The sequence below is a fragment of the Phascolarctos cinereus genome, unplaced genomic scaffold (assembly GCF_003287225.1).
Source record: "Phascolarctos cinereus isolate Bilbo 61053 unplaced genomic scaffold, phaCin_HiC Scaffold_9;HRSCAF=440, whole genome shotgun sequence".
NCBI lineage: Eukaryota > Metazoa > Chordata > Mammalia > Diprotodontia > Phascolarctidae > Phascolarctos > Phascolarctos cinereus.
In genome coordinates, this window is record NW_027556402.1 from 264,715,184 (window position 1) to 264,738,602 (window position 23,419).

The 23,419-nt window shown below is 53.9% G+C and overlaps 1 protein-coding gene and 1 long non-coding RNA gene across 6 annotated transcripts in view; one reads left to right on the plus strand and one right to left on the minus strand.

The window, feature by feature from the left end:
• Positions 1 to 1,703: 1,703 nt before the first annotated feature.
• On the minus strand, positions 1,704 to 10,122 carry LOC110202957 (uncharacterized). Its single transcript, XR_002322826.2, has 3 exons — positions 8,669 to 10,122; positions 5,207 to 6,685; positions 1,704 to 4,152 (listed from the first exon to the last, which is right to left on the minus strand). It is a non-coding gene; the product is annotated as an uncharacterized LOC110202957 (long non-coding RNA).
• A 90-nt stretch (positions 10,123 to 10,212) lies between these two features.
• CHID1 (chitinase domain containing 1) overlaps positions 10,213 to 23,419 on the plus strand; it is a 93,062-nt gene continuing 79,855 nt past the window's right edge. Inside the window, exons 1-7 of one of the 5 annotated variants that reach the window (XM_020979334.2) lie at positions 10,228 to 10,290; positions 12,614 to 12,663; positions 13,362 to 13,526; positions 14,205 to 14,354; positions 18,831 to 18,963; positions 20,475 to 20,519; positions 21,203 to 21,309. In XM_020979334.2, coding sequence (XP_020834993.1) covers positions 13,416 to 13,526; positions 14,205 to 14,354; positions 18,831 to 18,963; positions 20,475 to 20,519; positions 21,203 to 21,309 — 546 coding nt within the window. In that variant the 5' untranslated portion in view covers positions 10,228 to 10,290; positions 12,614 to 12,663; positions 13,362 to 13,415. Of the gene's footprint in view, positions 10,291 to 12,613; positions 12,664 to 13,361; positions 13,527 to 14,204; positions 14,355 to 18,830; positions 18,964 to 20,474; positions 20,520 to 21,202; positions 21,310 to 23,419 lie in introns of all 5 variants that reach the window. The other 4 variants (XM_020979332.2, XM_020979333.2, XM_020979336.1 and 1 more) reach the window with 4 other exon arrangements.

Below are 23,419 nucleotides of genomic sequence, written 5' to 3' on the forward strand. Positions count from 1 at the left end.
CTGGGGCTGAGCTGCTGGGATGAAGAGTTAGGCCAGGCCTAGGCTCAAAGTCAGGCTTGGGGTGCTCAGGCCTAGGGGCTGCAGTGCTGAAGGGGGGGAGAGGAAGGCCTTGGGGCCGGGCCACTGACTTCTAAGACTTCTCACCCACTTCCCACCCAGTGAAGGAATCCCCCCTTTTGCGATGGCTGAGCAGCCTCTGTCAGCACAGCCAGAGATGGGAAGCGCCCTCCCTCCCCTTTACCTCCAGCTAAAAATGACTGGGGAGCTCTTCAGCATCAGCTTGAGGGATACAGATACAAGCCCCTCAAGGAGCTTCCTTTTTTTTTTTTGAGGTCAGATTTGAACACAGGTCCTCCTGACTCCAGGGCCCATGTTCTATCCACTGCTCCCGCTAGCTGCCCCAAGAAGCTCCTGTCCTAAGGGGAGAAGACAGGAGGAGTAGGAAGCCAGATGAAGGTGCCCAAGCTACAGAGAAGACTGGAGGAGGGAGGCAGCTAGGCAGGGTTAGGGTTCAAAAGGGAGATTCAGGAAAATCTTGCCCGAGGGGGAGGGCAGAGTCCTTGTGGAGGCCACCCAGGCTCTACTCCCTCCTCTCTTCACTCCCTCTCCGGGAAGACTCCATGGGCATCTCTCTGCTGAACCAAGCTCTCTCCTCGCCACTCACATCTCCAGCTGAATGAAGGTTATCATGAACCCTTGGTGAAGCCTGCAGGCCTTCCCTGTTGCTGACCACATAGAAGAGAGCCCCTAGTCCTGGCACGCGCTTCCCTCCATGACGTCGCTCTGCCTCCCCTTCCCAGCGCTAATGGTGAAGACTTTAAGGTTGGCAGAACACTCGCAAATATCTCAGTGGCTCCTCACAACACCCCTAGCAGACAAGTGCTAGGACTACCCCCATGTTACAGATGAGGAAACTGAGGCAGGCAGAGGGTAAGGGACCTATCCAAGGGGACGCACCTCATATCAGGGCTAGCATTCTGTGCCTTATGGTGCTCCCCAGCTGCACCCTGTGCCTGGAATGAGCTCACTCTCCCCTCTTTGGTGCCAGGCAGGAAGCTGGGGTGCAGTCCTTCAATAAACATTTATTAAGCACCTACTATGTACCTCTGTGTCTCAATATTGGTGCCTCCCCCCCCCCCAGAGAGATTTCACACAGAGTTCCTGCCAACCCAACACACGTGTGTTCTCTGCCAAGCCTTGTGCTGTGGGCTAGGGGAACCAGGGAGAATGAGAGTCCCCGCTTGCAGGGACTGGACATTCCCCTGGGGGAAGTACCTGGTGCACAGGGTTGTAAAGTGGCAGCAGCCAATAGGATGAGTCCAGGTATGTAAGTGCCTATTGTGTGCCAGGCACTGTGTATATAGACCACAGGGGATGCCAAGAGAGGCACAACAGCCCCTACTCTCAAGGGGCTCTGAGCTAATCGTGGAGAGAGCATGCACAGAGTGACCTACAAACCAGCTCTGTACCAGATGAGTCCGGCACGGTCCAACAGAGGGAAGGCACCGCCAGGATGGGGAAGGCAAAGGCTTCCTGGGGAAGAGCCAGGAGGCAAAGACTATGAGGAGCAGCATTCCAGGCAGGGGGGACAGCCAGTGCAGACGCCTGTAGTCCGGAGATGAAGGGTCTTGTTTGAGGAGCCCTGAGGAGGCCAGTGCCACTGGCTAGCTTTGGGTGCTTAGCACAGTATGTGGCACATAGGAGGTGCTTAACAAATGTTTATTGCCTGTTTAATAACTGAAAAGCACATGGAGGTGGTACAAGGGTGTCACAAGACTGGAAGGGAGGAGGGCGAGTTAGGGAAGTACTTTCACAGGCAAGCAGAGAGCTTTATTTTTCCTCCTGGAGGTGACAGTGAGCCATTGCAGGTTCCACCATAGGAGGGGTAACATGGTCACAGCTGGACAGCCAAGGATGGCCGGGGAGGACCTCCCCTGGAGTGGAGCCATGAGCGAGGCCTGTGTGTGCTGCGGGCCCCGGGGCCAGCCCTGTAAAGGCACAAGGCCCTGTTCACAGTGCTTTCTGACCACGGCCAATGACCTCGCGGGATGGTGTCTTCACTTGCTTGTGAATTGGATTTGAGTGAGGCAGAGCGGCACAAAGTCCTCAGCCTCACTCACTCTTCCTAAGTCATAAAAGTCCAACGGCAGGAGAAGAGTCAGTACAACTGGCGATGGCCCAGATGCAGCACGTGACCTTAGCATCCTTGAGGTCTGACCCAGCTCTGAGCACTCCATAGCACCACGTCAGCCGCCTCTGTGGCCCCGGAACCAACTGTTCTCACCCACCCATTCTGCTGGGAAGTCTTCATCTGCTTGGGGTAGATGCCCCCTAACTCACCCGTGGGTGAGGGTAAGCCCTGGTTTAGCCCGACTGCTCAGATGATTTTACCCGGTGTTGGCGCCTGGCATGCTCTAGCTTCTGGGAGCCACAGGGGAGATTTGCAGTGAGGACGCCAAAGGTGAATGAGCAGCCCTCACTGAACACCCCATACATGCTGTGTACACACACACATACACACAGTGCACACACATGTACACACATGCATGCACACACACATGTACACACAAACACTTCTGGGAGCCACAGGGCAAATTCAGGCAGTGAGGATGCCAAAGGTGAAAAGCAGCCCTCACCCCAGAGGGGCTGGTCCTCGCTGAATACCCCATGCACCCCACAATGTGCAACGATAAGTCTGCTGATTTGGCTGAATGTGAGGTATAGAGAGGATTTGGGTGAGAAAAGCCTCGAAAGACAGATTGGAATCTGCTTGTAAAGGGTTTCAAAAGTCAAACCTGGAGTTTGCATTTTTGGAATCTGCTTGTAAAGGGTTTCAAAAGTCAAACCTGGAGTTTGCATTTTTGGAATCTGCTTGTAAAGGGTTTCAAAAGTCAAACCTGGAGTTTGCATTTTTTCCCTGGAGCCAATAGGGAGCCACAGAGGATTCCTGAGTCCAGGCTTGTAGGCTGTCATTTGCCTGGCACAGGGCTGACCAGGGCCTGGAGCTAGGAGAGGCCAGAGGCAGAGATATGGGGGAGGGAACTGAGCAATGCCCACCAGCTGGCAAGGACGGTTCCTGGAGTTCCCCTGCCGCTCTGTTAAGCCTTCTCCTTGGGAGGGCCTAGCTCGGTGAAGAGGCCTTCTCCTCTCAGGCTTCCCTGGGCAGCTCCTCTGCAGCTCTCTGGGGCCAGGAACCTTGCCTCACTGTTCCCCGACAGCGCCAGGGCTTTGCCCACAGTGCCAGCGTTAGAACATTTCTGAGACCAGATTTGAACTCAGGTCTTCCGGACTGTAGGAACATCCCCCTACCCACTGTACCATCTCACTGCCTCTGGCATCTGAGGGATGTCTCCAAGTTCCTCAGGCTGCTGCCTGTCTGTGTGGCCTTTAGAAAACTGCCTTTTCTGCCTAGGCCTTGATCTCCTACTCTGTAGATGAGAGAGTGGACAGAAGAATAGACATCCAACTGGGGTCAGCGTCTGGAGTGCACAAAGTCCCTTCCTGGGGCTGGGCCTGGTTCCTTCTCTGTAAGAAGAGGCTGTTGGACTCAGTCTGAGTTCCCCAGGGCCCCTTCCACTCACTGAGTCAGCGCCTGGCCAGCAGCTGGTGGGCTGCCTGGGGGAGGGGAGCTCGTCCTGCTGAGCTGCCAAGTTTGCAGACAGAAGAGATCTTCGAAGAACTGGGTCAGCACCTTCTCGAGGAGGGGCCCCTCTGGCTGGCCTGGGAGAATCTGCTGAGTGGCTGGAAAACAGGAGCCACAGGAAGCTGCACTAGGGGTTTCGGGGGCAGGGAGAGGGGACCTCGTTCATCTGGAGGCACTTTGCCCAGAGAAGAGAGATGACACATGCTTTTGTCCAGAAATGTTGAGAAAGCTGCCTGCTCTTCCTGAAAAAGGCCCCAGCCAGCTCTGGCCTGGGGGTACGATGGTTGGGGGTTGGGGGGAGAGGAGAGCCAGGGCCTCCCAGCCAGGCAGGAGCTCTGGGAGGGATGGCCCTCTGGCCAGCATGTGAGGGACAAAGCTCCTTCTGGGCAGGACAGCTCCTCCACATCTGGGGCAGATGTCAGACAGCCGTGGCCAAGCCGAGGTCTCCACCCAGTTCAGAAAAGAGAAGTCATGTTCCCTCAGTGGCCACTGCAGGGCCTGGGGGTTTCCTGGAAAAAACAACAGAAAAAAAAAAAAAGCAGATTCAATGCTTGCCTAGGGCTTTGTGAAAATCCACCCGTTTGAAGGAAGAACAGTACAGTCACCTCCCTTTGCCCAGGCAAACATGCCCAAAAGCAGCCCTTTGCCCTCCTCCTTGGGGGGACCTCCTGGCCACAGAGGCTGTTGGGGGGCTGCCTGGCGTTAGGGTTGTAGGGGATAGAGACTTCAGTTCATGGTGGGGAGGAGATAGTGTTCAAGGAAGCAGATAGAGGCTGGCCTTGGGGGAACCTCCCGAGGCTGCCAAGGAACACACCCTGGGCTCCCCCAACTTCTCCTCTCAGTGACTCTCAGATGCCCCACAGGGCAGAGAGGTTAGCTTCAAGGTGCCTGAGGCTCTCCATGCACCATACCGCTGGCCCCACCAGCCCTTTCCAAATAAACTCTTCTTAACCCTTGTGACTTGGGCATCCCAAGACCTTGGCCCCATCTAAAGGGAAAGGGGACGACAACAGAATAAAAACTATTCTTGTGAGTGCTGGAGGTGCCTTGAAAAGGGCCAGGGGAGCTGAGGAGGGTGGGGGCCGCATTTTTAAAGATATTTTCACAACATCTATGTACCAGGGGCAAAAACAGAAGCCAGACAGACAGACCTTGCCCTCCTGAAGCTTACATTCTACCTAGACACACAAATATGGGCATAATTAATTTCCAGTGGGGGTGGGCATGGGGGGGGCAGGGATGGCATGGGAAGCTAGGGCAAATCAGAAAAGGCCTCATGGAAGAGGTGGCAGCTGGGCTGAGCTCTGAAGGAAGTTCTAGGTTCCAAGAGGTAGAGATGAGAAAAGAGGGCATTCCTAACGGAGTGTGGCAGGCCAAGGCTAGTGGGCCCGCTGACTTTGGCCAGTCCCTCCAGGTTTGCCTGGGTTCCTGACTGGGGGGAGAGAGGGAGGGCTGTCTGCTCCAGAGGAGAATCTGACTCCATGGCTTCAATCCCACACTCATGTCAGACTCCTGAGGAACAATTAAGTCTATGTTGGCCACACCAAGGTGCCCAGAGCCCACCTGGGAATCAGGACCAGAAGAGGCTGCTTCATTCCTTCCCAGAGAAAAGAAGATAATGCAGAGTGATAAAGCATCCTGAGATGATTGCAATCGTGCAAGAGCCTGGTGCCCAAGCTTCCGGAGACACTGGCCACAGGCCTGGGGGGCAGAGTCTCCCTCTCACCTCCCCTTGTGCAGCCCGATCAGTGCCAAGTGGGCAGTGATTTCTCTGGATGCCTCCTCCCCTCTTGGCCAGTTAGTCTCTGCTGTTACAGCTGCTACAACTGCTCTGGTAGTGCCAGGTGCCTGGGCAGGGTAGAAAATGCCAGCTGCCTTAGAGATCTCGCAAGACCCTCTTTAAAAGAAAAGGAGACAGAAATGGGAGGCAGCCCCATCCCAGACACAGGCTCGCCATGTGCTCACAGCCTGGTCTGGTGGGGGAAGAGGCAGCTCCCTCCCCTCCTCCAGAATTCAGAGTCATCCTTACACCTTGAGGCTAGCAGGAAGGAGAGACCCCCTCTCCTTTAGCATATCCTGAGATTTTTGGCTCTGTAGACAATTCTTTTGTTTTGGTTTGGTTTTGGCGAGGCAATGAGGTTAAGTGACTTGCCCAGGGTCACACAGCTAGTAAGTGTTATGTGTCTGAGGCCGGTTTTGAACTCAGGTCCTCATTACTCCAGGGCTGGTGCCCTATACAGAGCACCACCTAACTGTTGCCCCACCCCCCAGACAATTCTTAAAACCCTCATATGCAACAACAGTCAGATTTCTGCCTGTTCTGAAGGGGAGGGAGGGAAGGGTCCTTCCATTATGAAGCATCCCACTGAGGTTGGCATGGGGGACAGCCAGCCAGCGAAAAGTTACAGAGCCAGGAGATGATAGACTGACAAATGAGGAATAGCAGGAAGGTCCACCTGGCCGGCCCAGAGAAGGAGTGAAGGGGACCCGAGTCTGATGAGGCTGGGAGGGTGAGCTGTCCCTCCTTTGTGACAATGGGGGGCACCCTCAGCAAGCAGCTACAGTTTCTCCACTGTAATCGCTCACTCAGTAGTCATAAGGAGAGGGTCTTTGGAGAAGTTCATCTGTTACATGTTCCCAGAAATCATTTAAGAGCTTAATATGTGCCCACGAAGTGCCTGGAAACCTGGAAGTTGCAGTTTCAGACGCTTTAGAAAGAATCATCAAATGCTAGGAGCGAGAAGAGGATTGGGGTTCTCCCACCCCTTTGTATAAACTGTTGATCATAAAGATGTGATCACTGGGGAATAAGAGTTGTGAAGTCTTACAGTAACCCTCCTCATCCTGATACCACAGCAATGATGCCCTGACAACATCTGGGAAAATGTCAATCCTCAGCAAGGCGGATGGTCCATCCAAAGATGCAGATCACATCCCCCGTGACTCTTGTCCACGGCCTCCCACGAGGTACTGATGGCAAAGCCACCCAATGTCAGAGGATTATTTTCAGACATTCTTTAGAGAAGCCACGCGGCATGATTCCTAGAACATTTGAAAAACCAGAAACAACAAACTCCCAGTCATCTGATGAAATCTCTGGTAACACTGTAACTTCAGTAAAACTAAGGAAGCCTTCCAGCCCTTTAGCTGGACCATTTGCCTTCCAGAACATTAGCACAATCACTTCAGGTTTCTTTGTAACTATTTACAATGAAATTACCACAAAGCTTCTTCCCCACTTTGCAGGGTTTCCCTCCAAGTCCCCAGATGATGTGGGGTCCCTCTCCCCCTGCCTCCACTAACTGGTGTCATCCCCTTCTTTATGAAGGTCTTTCTGGATTTCTGGGCCACTCCCAAGGCCATTTGTTCAAGGATTTCCTCATCGGCAAGAACCACTCTGGGGTCCTTCTATCCATGGAGGACACTGGGGTTGTGTGGAGCGTGAATCTGCCACGAACCATGAACATCTCTGAACAGAGAACTCCGTCGGCATCCTTGTAAAGCCACAAGGATTTACCAGAGTCCATCCTCTGGATTTGTGGACTCATGTTTGCAAAACCAGGAGAAAGGGCTCTGCCTCCCTCATGGCCCAGATTCATTCATTCTTTCTGCTCCACAGAGGCTTGTTCCCACACTACAGGTATTCCCGCTCCCTTCTGGGTCCCTTTTATTGTTGTCTTCCCCCCATTAGGATATCAAATCAGCTGAACCCTAACCATAAATATGTTAAGAACCTATTACTACTACTATGTGTCAGACACAGTGATGAGCACTGGGGATGCAAAAAGAGGCAACAGACAGTTCCTGCCCTCAAGGAGTTCACAGTCTAATAAAGGACACCACCTGAAAACAAGATATAGATAGGATGAATTGGACGTGATTGATAGAAGAAAAGTACTAGCATTAAGAGGGACCAGGAAAGGCTTCCTACAGAAGTTGAGATTTAAGCTGGGACCTGAAAGGAAGCCAGGATGGGGAGAGGAGGAGGAAGACCTTTCCAGGCATGGGGGGAAGGGGTGGGGGGGGAAGAGGCATAGCCAGAGTAAATGCCCAGAGCGAGGAAATGGAGTGTTTTGTGCCGGAAACAGCAAGGAGGATCACAGAATTGGGGAGTAAGGTGTAAGAAGACTGCAAAGGTAATGGGAGGGAGGAGTTATAAAGGGCTTTGAATGCCAAACAGAGCATTTTATATTTGTTCCTGGAAGATCCCTATCTAGGGAACCACTAGGGGAGGGGGGAAGGGAAATGACATGGTCAAACCTGTGCTTTAGGAAGATCACTTTAGTGACTGAGTGGAGGACAAACTGGAGTAGGGAGAGACTTGAGGGAGGCAGACCCCCAGCAGCTACAGGGATCAGGTGACTGGCACCAATCTGCAGGTGTCAGAGGGAGAGAAGGGGTCATATTCCAGAGATGCTGCAGAGATGAAATCAACCAGAGATGTTGCAAAGGTGAAATTAACCAGAGATGCTAGAGAGGTGAAATGTATAAGAGATGCTGCAGAGGTGAAATTGACAGTTCTTGGCACCATATTGGATATGGGGTTGCAGATGGTGAGAGATAGTGAGGAATCTAGGATGACTTTTAGGTTGGGAGCTTAAGGGGCTGGGAAGATGATGGTACCCTCTACAGTAATAGGGAAAGTGGGGCAGGGGAGAGGGTTTAAGGGGAAATATGATGACCTCAGTTTTGTACATGTTGGTGTTTAAGATGTAAGCTCCTTGAAGGAGGGGTCTATCTTGCTTACTCATGGTTGTATTCCTTGTGTTAAGCAGTGTTGAATCAAAGCTCTATTATCTATATCTACCTGCCTACCTACTTATCCATGGTTATTTGCCCATCCCCCCACTGGCTCCCATGGTGTCTCTCACACTGAAGGGTGCTGGTCTCTATCCCCAGCTTTGAGAAAAGATGAAATGAATAAGCCCATCTAAGACTCTCTGCTCACTGGGCAACCTTTCCCACAACCCACAGTATAGTTCCTGCCACCACAGGCTTGCCATTATACCCTGTTCAGGGGCCTACCTTGGCTCAGGCTGTCAGACTCTGAGTGGAGGCCACCTAATAGAACTTGCTTGAGGCCCAGAGAAGTAGAGGGTGCAGCCCCACTGAGGAAGGAGGCTGGTCCGATGTGGTCCACTCCCATTTCCAGTGGTGCTCACACTGGACCCTTCTCAGAGGGTGAAAGAAAAGGGAGCCCAAGTCATGGCCCCCAGATCTCTTCCTGTATCTTCCCAGAGAGGCCCAGGAAGACCAGGCTGTGCCAACTCTGCCTATGGTAATCCCCCATTGACCAAGGGTTAATGGATGAATTTTTCCTTTTCCTTCATCTTGACAAGATTACGGAAAGTAAAGGAGTAAGTCATCTTTGGCATGACAAGTAGCCAGCGACCCAGAAAAGACTTTGAAAATGAGGGAAAGAATTGTCAACCTTTCAGTTTGAAAAACAGCATAAATCCCACCGGGATTGAAGTCTGAGCTCCTGGTTCACATCCCAGACTCTGTGACACTGCTGTACTTCTTAGTTTCCTCTGCTGTCAATGGAGAGGAACGCTTGGAGGTGCAGACCCCTTAAAGCTGGAACAGACCCGCTCTTGGCCAGAAGGTCCAGATGATGCCAGTGACCCCTAGTGGCCAAACCTTCCATGTGGTCTTGCCTAGGAGCAGAGACCAGAAAGACTAGGCCTCATGAGCTCCCTACTGTGTGCCATGCAGGCACTGAGGAGACCCTGCCCACAAAGAGCTGCCCATCTCCTGGGGCTACTAGCAACTCCTGCACAGAGAAGTATAGAAAGGGGTGGGGTGGGCTGGAGGTAAAGCAAGGATCCAGGCTGTGTTCTATGGCAATCTGACCAGAGAAGAATGCCACTGACTGGGGGGAAGGGTGGGGGGCTGCCCAGAGGAGGAAGCTCGGGCTACCAAGAGGCTGAGGTAACACGGGACAGCATTTCAGGCGTGGGACACAGCCTGGACAAAAGCAGAGGTGGAATTTGGCTAATGTATCCATAAAAGAGAGGGGTGAGGCGTGGGGCTGATTCCCCGGAACATGAACAGATCTGAGGTGTGCCTCCCTAATCACACGGGGCACTGGAGGTGGCCAAGGACAGGCTGAGCCAGATGCTGAAGGGTTTTCAATTCCAAAATTAGGTTTTTCTATCTTTTTAGATCCTAGAGGCAAGAGGGGCAGCTGGTGGCACAGCGTCTAAGTTCTCTCTCTCTCTCTGTGTATCTGTCTCTCTGCATCTCTGTCTTTCTGTCTCTCTCTCTGGCACCTACCTGGAGAAGGGTCTGGAGCGCGGGAGGGGAGGGGACGACAGAAGACGGGGAGAGGGAAAGAGAGGGGAGACAGAGGAGGGGCAGGGGGTTCAGGGCACAGGCCTTGGGGCACCTCTGGGCTTGGGGTCCAGCCGAGATCTGGAGGAAGAAGATCCTGCGAGAGACGAAAAGATCTGCCCCTTTAACTGTGCGCACCCTCCCGATGACCCCTCCCTCTTTGGCTCCGCTCCTCCCCGCCCAGCTGGGCGGGTGGTTCTGCGGCGGGGCTTACGTGGAGCCCACGTGGGGCGGGACTTCCTGGCCGGCACCCGCAACTTCCGGCTGTCTCCAGGCGACCTGTCAGGGAGCCACCCCCCACCCCGGCCGCTCAGGTGAGCTTCGCCCTGCGCAGTGACTGGCGGGGAAACTGAGGCGGCGCCAAGGCCCAGCGGCCTGAGGGGTAGGACGGGCTGTGGGCACCCTGCTCCCTCCCGCCGCCGCCTGCCTCAGTTTTCCTATCCGTAAAAGGAAGGGCTAGAGGGCCCGGGTTGGGGCAGAGGGGGCCGGAGACCCCCTTCCCCCACCCCAAGTGGGATCTCCAAGCGTCTAAGCCGACAAGGGGCGCCACAGTGGAGAGGAGACCCGAGTTCAAAGCCTGCCTTAATTTCCCCCTCTGTAAAGCAGGGGTAGCAGCAGCGTGTCCCTTCTGTGGCGTTTGTAACCCGCTTCCTGGTACACCGTAGGTGCCAAATAAATGCTCGTTACCTTCCTTCCCCTGGTCTGTCAGCCCTGGAAGGAGGCTGCCCGCGCTGGTCGGCCTGCAGGTGGCGGGGCGGAGGGGGCAGGGCTGGACCTTCGGCCGGTGCGGGAAACACGTGGTGGGGGGGTGCTCCCCAGTCTTCTCGGCCTGCCCGGTCCTTTTACGTGACCCCTGTCGAGGAAGCTAGATGACTCTGTGTATAGAGGGTGAGGCCTGGAGTAGGAGACACGTGAATTCTTGGATTCGAGGTGTGTGGCCCTAGCCGAGTCACTTCTCCCCACGGGCCTAATAGCAGCACCTGTCTTCCAGGGTCGTTGTGATGATACTCTATCTAATGAGATAAACTTCTCAGCACAGCGCCTGGTCTGTAGCCAGTGCCGCACAGACATTAGCTGTACGATGACTTCTCGTTGTGTCCCGTCACTCCATTTCCTGAAGCAGCCCTTGAGGTTGCTGTCCCTGACGCTGTAAACCCCCAGTGCTCTCTTTGACCTTCTTGGTTGTGACTGGTCCATCTGACGTCATGTCATCTTCAGTCCCCGCTCTCCCTTCCTCTGGCCCCTTCTCTCCTTCGGAGGCCCTGTGCCGCTGCCAGCTGGGGAGGGGGGGTGGGGGGGGTGAGGGCCCACGTGTGTCACAGAGGTCCACGGGGAGGCCCTGCTGCTGGGCGCCCCCACCTGCGGTTTGCTGAGTGGCCCAGAGTGGCCTGTGGCAGCTGGAGGAGCTGGGCTGGTCCAGGTGGAGCACAGCTTTCTGGCCCACTTGGCCCAGGGTGGGAAACCCGCCCTGTGCCTGACTCCAGACTCCAGACTCCACAGGACAAATCCCCTTAATCAAAGCGTTTCTTGTGTCAAACTTGAACTTGTCAAAAAGGCTGCACCCGAGGACCTGGAAGGCATGAGGCCTCAGTTCCCCACCCCTGCAGCCCAGCCCCCCACTATGCTTGTGTTGATTTACCTTATATTTCTGCTCACAACTTACCTACGTCCTAGGGAGGGGAGCAAGCATTTATGGAGCACCTGTAGTATGCCTGGTACTGTACTAAGTGATTTACTAATGGAATCTCATGTGATCCTCCAGCAATCCTGGGAGGTCTGTACTGTTATGATCCCCATTTTACTGATAAGGAAACTGAGGCAGATGGTGGTTAAGTGACGCGCCCAGGATCACACAACTAGGAAGTGTCTGAGGCTGCATTTGAACTCAGGTCTTGGTGACTCCAGGACAAGAGCATTCTGCACTGGGGCATCTGATTTTAGACTCCTAGCTCCCTGTGGGCAGGGAGTGCCTCAGTTCCTTGTACTTGTATGGTGGCTGGAGGGTGAGAAAGATGAGGACCTGGAAGAGGCTGAATGATGCAAAGGTTGACAAGAAGGTGCCAAGGGCAGTGGGTACAGGTGGTCAGAGGTGGCCACACCAGGTGGTGCCTCAGGCACTCAGAGGGCAGGCCCACCTGAGGGCCTCAGCTTCCCTCTTCTGGTTGAAGCCCCTGAGTAGTATGTGCTGAATTTCTCCACTGTCCTTTATCGGAGGCCCTTCCCTGGGGACAAAAAGTCAGGGACTTGCCCCCTTTGGTGGCTCTCTGGGGCCCCAGGAAGGACCTTTCCATGTTCTTTCCGTGTTCTCAGATTGATGCGCTCTGGCCATGCTCCTTATTGAGCATCATAGGGCAGGGGCTTTAGGGCCCTAGTCTCCATCACCTGGTCAGTTTTTTGAGAGGGGCAAGGGCAGAGGCCCCTTTGGGGCCTGGGGCTTCTTGGCCTGTTGGGTTTGGGGGGGGTAGGGTTGGGCAGATGGAGCCCCCTCAGGGCCTGGGCCTTTATAGTCTGTTGGCCTTTCAGGGGGTGAATCCGCTTGAGGGCCCCCGGGCTTCTTGGCAGCTGGGCTTTGCCTTGGGTGTTTGAAGGGCAGCTTAGCACTGCCTTCCCTGACCAGCTGCATGTCGTCTTTCTCAGGTGTATTGGATTTGTTCTATGAGAGAGCATTGGATTGGTGGGGCCAGCAGGTGAGCAGGGGGGTTACCAAAGGGGCTGGCCCCACTGCCCTGAAGGGCCCCCCTTTATGCCAAGGAGAGCTGAGCTGGGCCCAGGGCCTGGCCCCTAGGAACGGGTGCCTGAGAAATGCTTCTGGGTGAGCTGCCCCAGCCTCTGCCCCTTCTGGGCTGGGAGTGGATCCCACAGTGACTGGAGGAGGGATTGTCTGGATCTGTCTGGGACTGCCTCTGGCCACCATCCTTACCGCAGGACCTTGGCGTGCTGGTGGGACCCTCCAGCCTTGCTGGGCGTGTTGCTGGAGTCCTGGAAGTGCAGTGGGCTTGGCCTGAGCCTGACTCTTGTGTAGTTTTTCCGGGAGTCAGAGCTGGTGGCCTGATGGCTTGGGGCCTCTGTGCTTGGCTACCAGGCAGCCTGCTCAACCCCAGCTCCCATTTGCTCTCTTTCCTCTCTGACAAGATCTGGTCAGGCTGCTTTCTGAGCTCCCAAGGGAGGGTCTCCCTGGCCTGGCTCCTTGTTCCTGGCTGTCAGCAGCTCTCAGGTTCTGGAGCCCACCCCGAGCCCTGGCTGATGGACAGAGGCTTGGGACCTCCTCCTGCCACTCTTGTTGGGCTGGGCTGGCTTAGGGTGGACCAAAGCACTTCATAAAATAGAGAGTGCCCAGCAGGGTGCCCCAAAGCCTGAGTGTACTCTTATCCTCCTCCTTGTCTAGCAGAACTCCTTGGCCTGGTCCTGCCCGGCCACATCCTTTGGTGCAGCCCCCACCATGAGAAGCCTCCTGCCTCTGATCTGCATCATCCTGGCCTGCAAGTTGGGGGGTGCGACTTTGGCCAAGTCAGACCCCAAAAAAGCAACCTCCAAAACTTTCCAGGAAAAGGTAGGACAAGGTGCGGAACCCCAGGGGGCAGGAGGCTGAGCCGCTTGGCCAGGGACCCTGCCCCCTGGGGGCTCGCATCCCTCGCACCTTGGCCCCATTCTGCTTCTGGCCAGTCAGCTGAAGTCATGGCTCAGACAGAGGCCTGGCGGGGCACCCTGGGAGGGGAAGGGGAGAGGAGGAGGGAGTCAGTCGTGCGAACATTCTCAGTAGCAGCCGTCGCCCAGGCCCACTGGGGACAACCTACCTCTTTTCAGCTGTGTCCTTTCTTGGCCAACCTGTGGCTTGCTTTATTCTTTCTGCTTTTGTCACTGGCCTTTTTATTTTAGTGCTTTTTTTGTTTTGCTGAGGCAGTTGGGGTTAGGTGACTTGCCCAGGGTCACATAGCTAGTAAGTGTCAAGTGTCTCAGGCCAGATTTGAACTCGGGTCCTCCTGACTCCAGGGCCAGAGCTCTATCCACAGCCGAGGCAGGGGCAGGGTGAACGGAGGAAGGGGAAGCCCTCCTTCCTGCGGCCCCACGGCCTTTGTCTTATCTGCAGGGAGTTCCTGGGCCAGGTGCGCCCTCCTATATAAGGGTCACTGTCCCTGACTCCCCAGATGGGCCCGCAGGGGAGGGAGGAGCCGAGCAAGCGCTGACCGGGCCTCTTCTCCATTTTGTTTTCTGACTTCTCCTGGGCCAGACCCAGCCCTCCACACTGACTGTCCAGGAGCGGGGCCTGGTGGTTTCGGACCTCAAAGCTCAGGATGTGGTGTTAGAGCACGGCAGCTACTGTGCCCAGAAAACCAGGCACAGACACTTCCCTGGACACGTCCTGGGCTACGTCACACCAGTAAGTGCATAGAGGTACCTCCCGGGGTGTCCAGGGGAGGAACGGGGCTGGATGGTGGGGGCTGTGTGTGGGGGCGTGTGTCTACATGTGTCTGTACATGTGTGTGCATGCGGGGGGGTGTACATGTGTATACATACTGTGTGTGCACGTGTGTGTCTGTGGGTACCTGTGTGTATGCCTGTATGTGTATGTACGTGTGTGCATGCGGGGGGAGGGGTACATGTGTATACATATGGTGTGCGCGCGTGTGTGTCTGGGTGCCTGTATGTGTGTGTGTACATGTGTGTGCATGTAGTGGATACATGTGTATATAAACGGTGTGTGTGTATCTGTGGGTACCTGTATGTGCATGTACATATGTGTGCATGTAGTGGATACATGTGTATATAAACTGTGTGTGCATGTGCGTATCTGCGGGTACCTGTATGTGCATGTACATGGGGGAATACATGTGTATACAGACTGTGTATGTGCATGTGTGTCTGTGGGTACCTGTGTGTATGCCTATGTGTGTATGTACATGTGTGTGCATGGGGGTACGTGTGTATACATACTGTGTGTGTCTGGGTGCCTGTATGTGTGTGCCTGTCTATGTATGTACGTCTGTGTGCATGTGGGGGATACATGTATACATAGACTGTGTACACATGTGTGTGTCTGTGGGTGCCTCTATATGTGTGCATGGGGGGGATACATGTTTATATAGACTGTGTGTGCGTGTGTGTATCTGGGTACCTGTACGTGTATGTGCATGTGTTTGTATGTGGAGGAATACATGTGTATACAGACTGTGTGTGCGCGCATGCGTGTGTGTACCTGTGTGTATGCATGTATGTGTATGTACATGTATATGCATACTGTGTGTGTGCATGTTTGTGTCTGTGGGTGCTTGTATGTATGTGTGTGCGCCTGTGTGTGTATGTACATGTGTGCGTATGGGGAAGAATACATGTGTATACAGACTGTGTGTGCGTGTGTGTGTCTGTATGTGTATGTACATGTGTGTGCATGCAGGGGGTACATGTGTATACATACTGTGTGTGTGCGTGTATGTGTCTGGGTGCCTGTGTGGGTGTGCCTGTATATGTATGTATGTGTGTGTGCATGTGGGGGGATACATGTGTATATAGACTGTGCGCGCACATGTGTGTCTGTGGGTGCTTGTATATGTGTGCATGTGCCTGTATGTGTGTGTATGTGTGGGGGGATGCATGTGTATATAGACTCTGTGTGTGCGTGTATATTTGTGGGTGCCTGTATGTGTGTGCGTGTGGGGGTGGCATGTGTGTGCATGCTATGTGTGCACAGGTGTGGGGCGCGTGTGTTTGCATACTGGGTGTGCATGGGGTAGCATGTGCATGTGCCTGTATGTGTATGTACATGTGAATGCATGTGGGGCATAGATGTGTATATAGACTGTGGGGGGTGCTCATACTGTGTGTATGTGTATATACACATGTGCGCAGGTATGGGATGCACTGTATGCATACTGTGTGTCTTTGCAAGGTTTGGCGGGCGTGTGTGTATACACTGTGTGTCTGGGTTTATATGCGTCTATGCCCGTGTGTGTGGCTGTGGGTGTGCATGTGCACACGTTCATTGTGCCACGGGGTGGTTTGTTTTCCATGCGCGTGTGCGCGCCCCGCCTCCCCTCTGTAAACTCTTGTGGTTCCCTCTTCCCTTCACAAGTTCTCAGGTGTGGTAAGCCCTTCCTGGCCCTTCTCCCATCACCTCTGCAGTCCCTCCCCAGGGATCTCACTGATCACATGTGACTCATCTCCCACCTCCAAGCCTTTGCAGGGACTGTGTTCCCAGCTCCCTCCTGCCTCCCACGGAAGGCCTTCCCTTGACTCTGTGTGAACCGTGCATGCATATTGCTCATCTCCTGCTGTCTTCCCTTGAGGGCAGGAACTGGCTGTGGCCTTGTCTCTATCCCAGGCCCTCGGTGTGCAGCAGGGACTTAATCAGTGCTGTGGACCGACTAACTGATGTCTCCATTTCTTCACCTCCATCTGCCCAAAATTCAGGACATGAGTAGAATTCTTTTTTCAAACTTAAATTAAATTCCATTTTTCCCCATTAACAGCCCCCTCCCAATTAAAAAACAAAAGCCCCTGTAACAAACATGCCCAGCACCGCCCAGATGTGCCTGTGTCCTTCTGAGGCCAGGTGGCTGCCATCGCCACAGCCCCCGAGTCTGCCCGCCTCCCTTGGCATCAGCCATCCCCAAGGACCTTTGCAAAGGGGATCCAGCAGCCATTCCTGGGCACGCCCCGCCATGCACAGAGGCCACCTGCGATGGCCAGTACTGCACGTGCACACACATACACACACCCATACACGTACACACAGAGACTCACATGCACGCATGTATGCACATACATACTCACATGTGCACACTGCCCACATGCACGTACACACACACACAGACTCAATGCACGCACGTAGGCACATACAGTGTACATATGCACACAGCACACGTGTGTGCTGTGTGCACGCACACATGCACACACAGACGCACATGCATATGCACGTGTGCGCGTATACACACGCACATACACACTGCACATATACACATGTATACATACAGACTCACATGCACATGTGTATGCATATGCATATGCACACTGCACATATGCGCGCGCACACACGATGGTCCTCACCCTCAGGAAGCTCACAGTTTACAGTCAGTGCAGGAATAGACAGAGGACTTTTGGGTTCAGGGGACAGCCCAGCAGCCCGTGAGGGGTCGGGGAAGGCTTCCTGCCAGAGAGGAGCCCTGAGGGTGGAGGTAAGAAGGGAGGGCTGAAGCTCATTGAAAAGCACCCAGGCAGGACACAGCGGGAAGGGCATAAGCATTTATTAGGCGACTGCTGTGTGCCAGGCACTGCGCTACGTGCTTTCCATCTTTATCTCACTTGATCCTTGGCCACTCTGGGAAGGAGGTGCTGTTATTATTACCAGAGGGTGGTTAAGTGACTTGCCTGGGGTCACACAACCAGTAAGTGTTTAAGGCCTTCCAGGCCCAGCACTCTGTGCAGTGAGGCACCCCCCAGCTGCCCAGGAGGCACTGTTGGTGGGAAGAACACTAAGTAACGAGCCTGGGGAGGTCGGCTGGAGCCCAATGGAGCAGACTCTATAGGACAGGAGAGAGGAGGAAGTAGGGAGCCACAGAAAGCTACTGACCAGGGGAAAGCCATGTTTGCAGACTTGTGGCTTAGGCTGGTATTAAGAATGGCTGGGAGAGAGAAATGGGAGGTCCAGGGCAGCAACCAGGGGAGCAGAGGGAAAGGGCCAGCTTGACAAGCGGCTCTAGACTCAGGGTTGGGAAGACCCAAGTTAAAATCCAGCCTCAAATGGGACCATCCTAGCCACGTGACCATAAGCAAGTCCTTTTCCCTTTCTGGGCCTCAGTTTCAGACTGTCAAATGAGAAGGTGCCCTGGATGACCATCAGGGTCTTTTCTGTCTCAAAGTCTGTGATTCTCCAAACCCCTAAGGTGCAGGAGGTATTGGGGAGCTGTGTGGCCCCAGTCCCAGGCTTCCCAGAGTGAGTCCACACCTCAGCCGCTGTGTCTTTGGGGGCAGGAGACAGGGAAGGAGCAGGGATTGTGCCTTCATTCATTTCCCAGGTATATTCAGCACATTCCTTCACATTGGACCCTGTGCTGGGTAGCAGGGATGTTGTCCCTACCCTCAGGGCTCTGTGTGTGTGTGTGTGAGTGAGACAGGTATGGAGAAAAGGCAGAGAGACTGGGGCGGGGGTCTGTTGGGAGAGAGAGACAAGGCTAGCCCACAAAAGCTATAGCACAAAGTTACAGTGACCAGAAGGGCCCAAGACCCCACAAGGGAGTGGTCCCTTTCACCTGGGGAGGTGTGTCTCCCAGACTGGGAAGGATTTCCGATGTCAGAGAGGAAACTACCCTGGGCCTGGTAGAAAAGCTGGCCTGGGAGGGAGCCAGGAGCTGGAGAGGTGCCTGCTGTGGGTGCTTGGGAGAACTCCGGATGGCAAGGCAAGTCTGGTCTGAGGAACAGACAGTGGGTCAGGGCAGCTCCTCCCTGGGGCCCTCTGCTGGAACCCTGCTGAGTCAGGAGCTGGGGCCCTGGGAGACCCATCGACTCAGCCCTGGCAGCCCTGGCATGGACTGAGGAGCTGGACAGCGGTGGGGTTGAGGGGGGTGGATTCTTGCCCTCCCTGGCTCAGAGTTCAAAGGCCCAAGTTCAGATACCTCTCCCCACAGGTTAATCCCTCATGACCTTGGCCGAGTCCCTTTTCCTCCTTTCTCCTTCAAGGAGGTTGGCTTCATTCTCCTTTGGCACTCAGAGCAGCCCTTACCTGGAGCTCCATCCCCAGAGGGCAGTGCAGCCAGCCTCTGGTCACTTCCTGGTACCCTCGGCCCCAGCCCCAGCTCTGACTGCCATGGGGACCCTCACTGATCCGCTTTCTGCTCTGTCCCTCCCCTTCTTCTCTGGCAAGTGGAACAGCCATGGCTACGATATCGCCAAGACTTTTGGGAACAAGTTCACGCTGATCTCCCCAGTGTGGCTGCAGGTGAAGAGGCGGGGTCTAGAACTCTACCAGATCTTGGGCCTTCATGACGCTGACCAAGGTACCCCCCACCTTTTGTCCATTTGTCTGCTGGGTGCGGGTGGCCTGGGAGGGAGGGCCGGGAGTGGGGGCAGGGGCCCTCTGCTCCGGTCTAGTGCCTGGGCAGTGCTCGGGCAACTCTGGTAATAGGACTGAGGGCTGGGGTGAGGGAGGAGGAAGAGGAGGAGGAGGAAGAGGACGCTGGTGTGTAGGGGAGGAGGCTGTCTGGCCCCTTGCTTTCAGAGGGCCCTCTGAGTGTGTGTATGTGTGTGCTCACGCGTGTGTGGTGTATGTATGTGTGACCGCACATGTGTGTGGCATGTGATGTGCATTGTGTACTAGTGTGTGATGTATGTGTGTCTGTACATGAGTGCACATGTGTGTGATGTTTGTCAGTGTACATGTGTGGGCATGCATGCAGTGTATGTGGTATGCATATGTCTGCAAGCGTGTGATGTATATGTGTACAAGTGCACATGTGTATGTGATGTCTGTGTATCAGTGTACATGTGTGGGGCGTGCAAGTGTGTGATGTATGTGTGTTTGAACATGAGTGTACACGTGTCTGATGTACGTGTGTCAGTGCATATGTGTGGGCTACGCAGGTGTGATGTGTGTCTTTACATGTGTGTCGGTGCACATGTGTGGGCCGTGCAAGTGTGGTGTGCATGTGTATGAGTATGAGGTATGTGTGTCTGTATGTGAGTGTACATGTGTGTCTGATTATGTTGTGTCCGTGCATATGTGTGGGACATCCAAGTGTGTGATGTGCGTGTGTGTGCGAGTGTGGTGTATACGTGTCTGTATGTGAGTATACATGTGTGCCTTATATGTGTGTGTCGGTGCACATGTGTGGGGCGTGCAAGTGTGTGAGGTATGTGTACAAGTGTGTGTATGTGATGTGCATATGTGTGCGAGTGTGTGATGTATGTGTGTGTCAGTACACATGTGTGGGGTGTGCAAGTGTGTCTGTGTGGTGGGGAGATGTCTCCACGTTTCTCAGTGGGAGGGACGCATTCCTTGGCACCACCCTTTCAGGTGCTATTTGAGGCCTGTTTGGCTCAGGTTTGGGGACAAATCTCCAGGACGATCCTGCAGTGAAAGAGGGGACCTCAGTGAGAGTTCAGGACCCTGGTGGGGCTTAAGGAGCAAGATCCCCATCCCTGCCTCCTCTGCGACAGGGCCACTCTGCCAGGCTGTCCAGGGAGGTGAGCCTGAGGGGCCTCCTGGGTTGGGGCTGGAGGCCAGGGCAGCCTAGCTCTTCTGAGCCGCTTGACTTTTGGGCAGACTGCTAGGGGCGTCGATGTTCTGGATGCTGTGCTGGGATTGGTCGGCTCAATCGTGGGCCAGGCTCGTCTGTGAAATGAGTGGTTTGCTGGCCAGCATTGCCGAAGCACTTGGGCTGGCCTCCCCCTCTGGAGCTGCCTCCAGGCTGCCACATAACTGATATCACTGTCCTGGGGGCATGGGGCTGACATGTCCGAGAGGGTTTGTGGGTTCATGTTTCTGTTTCTTCTTTTGGTCTTCTAACAGACTGGATGAAAAGCGTTAAGAAGCAAGCGAAAAATGTGCGCATTGGTGAGTGAGGTCTGTGGAAGGGGAGCGGGCTGAGGGTGGGAGTGCCTGGCTGAGGGGAAGCCGGGGCTCCCCAAGTGGAGGGAGTGTGCCCAGCCAGTCTGGAGATCAGCAGATCAGCACCATGGAGAGCATCAGCCCTTTTGTGGCCTTAGGGCAGGGGTGGCTGACAGGCCCTGGTTTCCCAGCCTCCTCAGGGCCAGCTTCTTTTCTGAAGGAGAGGGAAGCCAGAAGGGTGAGAGAGAGACACACACACACACACACACACACACACACACACAGAAGAACAGAGAGAGAGAGAGAGAATGTGAGCGCACATGCACATCCACTCGCCTCCGTGTATTTCTGTTGCCAGCTTTCTTTTTGGGAGGATTGGCTGGGCTGGCCAGGGTGTCTAGTGGGCATGCTACTGCAGACAGGGCCTCTCCTATCTCCTCCTTTCCTCCTTCTTCCTTTTCCCCCCACCCCCTCCGCCTTCTTCCCTTAACACCTTCCCTCTTACTCCCTCTTCTTCCTCCCCCATCTTCTTCCCTCCTCCCCTTCTGCTCCCTCTTCATTCTCTTTCCTTCCTTCTCTTCTCCCCCACCAGAGACCTCTAAAGCCAGCCCCATGTAAGGTAGGGCCACTGAGTCCCTGTGTGGGCTCCCTCCGGCTGTTCACCTTTCTCACTGGCATATCCTTTTCAGTGCCTCGGATCCTGTTTGACAAATGGACTCGGGATGACTACAGAAGCTTGTTTAGCAGTGAAGATGAGATAGAAGAGCTTGCTAAGACCTTGGTCCAGGTGGCACAGGTAGGTCTTGGTGCTGCCAGAGGCCAGTCAGTGGCATCAGGCTGGCCCTGACTCTGTCCTGCTGGGAGCTGGATGTGGCTGGTTGACCAGAGGCTCCTCCTGCCTCGTGAATTGATTCTCTTGCTGGGCAGCATCCTCTGTTCGCTTCTTTAGGATAGCATAGAAGGGAATGCCTTCTGTTGGATTTTTAGTGCAAGTCCCAAGAAACCCCTTTTCCTATCAAGCAGCATTTCCTTGGTGACTTTCCCAGGTTCTGGGGACACTTGAACACAAGGTCTGAGAGCGTGGTGCGCTAGAATAGGGCTCGCTAGCAGCTGCTGGTCAGGAATCCCCTCTGGGAACTCAGGATGGGCAACCAGCCAGTACAAGGAGAGGAATTCACGTAGGTGCCCCAGAGGCCACCCTCTGGACCTCAGGGTCCAACCCTCCCCAAATCTAGCTCATTTGACAAACTTGAGGATCAGATGTGAAACTGAGGAAACCCCGTCCGGTTTTGATGCCAACCAAAATGTCCCAACCCCTCCAGCCTCAGGAGTCTCCAGGCGGCCAGCTCTTTGCCAGCTGTGTATTGAGTGGAGTCACTTCTTGGGTAAGAACCCCACAGGTGCCCCAAACCTCTAAGGCCCACCTTCCATCACAGTCCTGCTGCTGACCTCTAATATGCCTGATTCCCAAGGAAGGTGGAGCCAAGATGGTCCCCTCCACATGACTTCAAAGTAATGCCTCACATTGAATTCTGGAGAGGCAGAATCAACACAAGCTCAGGGTGAAACGCTTTTCCAGCCCAGGACAACTTAGGAGGTCGGCAGGGAAGATCTGTCTCGGTGGGGTGAGGATCAGACTGCACAGCGCAGCCCATTGTGGGCACCAGCAGTGACTCTTGGAGGCAGTTCAGCACTGGCAGTGGCGGCTCTCAACCCACAGAGACTATGGCGGTCAGACTGCTGGTCAGAAGGAGATTACAGGGAACCTTTTGCTGGCACTACGTGCAGGGCCCTGTTGCTTTGCCCATATATAATTCTGGGTCACCATCCCAGAGCTAAGAGGAGCAGTAGCTCTCTAGCTCTTACAGCCACAGGGGTAAAGGAGCCCTGGTTACGGTTCCAGGGTAGAGAAGAGTGTACGTGGTGGCTCACAGACCAGACCACAAGCCAGGGGAGCAGTGATCACACCTCTCTTTACATTATACCACCTTGGAAGAACTGAAAACCTACAGGACCCCCCCCCAGAGCTAGCAGCAAGAAAGGCCTGAAGCTTGAGACAGTGCCCCCACCACCCTGGAAGCAAAGACCAACTTCTTAACAAAGTTATAGGTCAAGGAATAGGTTGGGGAAATTAGCACACAATAAAAAAGAAATTGACCATAGAAAGTTACTATGGTGACAGGGAAGATCAAGACAGAAACTCAGAAGAAGACAAATCAAAATTGCATATAAAGCTTCAGAGAAAAATGTGAATTGGTCATAGGCCCAAAAATAATTCCTAGAAGAACTCAAAAAAGGATTTCAAAATTAAATGAGAGAGGAAGAGGGGAAGTTGAGGAAAGAAATGAAAATTTTGCAAGAAAATTATGAAAAGAAAGTCAACAGAAGGCACAAAAAAAAGAATTGTTGAATTACCTGAAAGCTGTGTTAAAAAAAAAAAAGCCAGGATCGTATGTTAAGAAATGATCAGGGAACACTGCCCTGATAGCCTAGAACCAGAAATAGAAATGGAAAGAATCCACTGATCATCCTGAAAAAGACCCCCACATGAAAACCCCCAGGAATATTACAGCCAAATTCCAGAGCTCCCAGGTCAAGGAGAAAATACTGCAAGCAGCCAGAAAGAAACAATTCAAATATCATGGAGCCACAGTCAGGATAACATAAGATTTAGCTGCTTCTACATTAGAGGACTGAAGGCCTTAGAGAGTGACATTCCAAAGGGCAAAGGAACTAGGATTACAATCAAGAATAACATACCCAGCAAAACTGAATTTAATCCTTCAGGGGAAAAAGTGAATATTTGATGAAATAGAAGACTTTGAAGCATTCCTGATGAAAAGACCAGAAAAGAAGATTTGACTTTCAAATATAAAACTTGAAGAGAAGCATGAAAAGGTAAACGG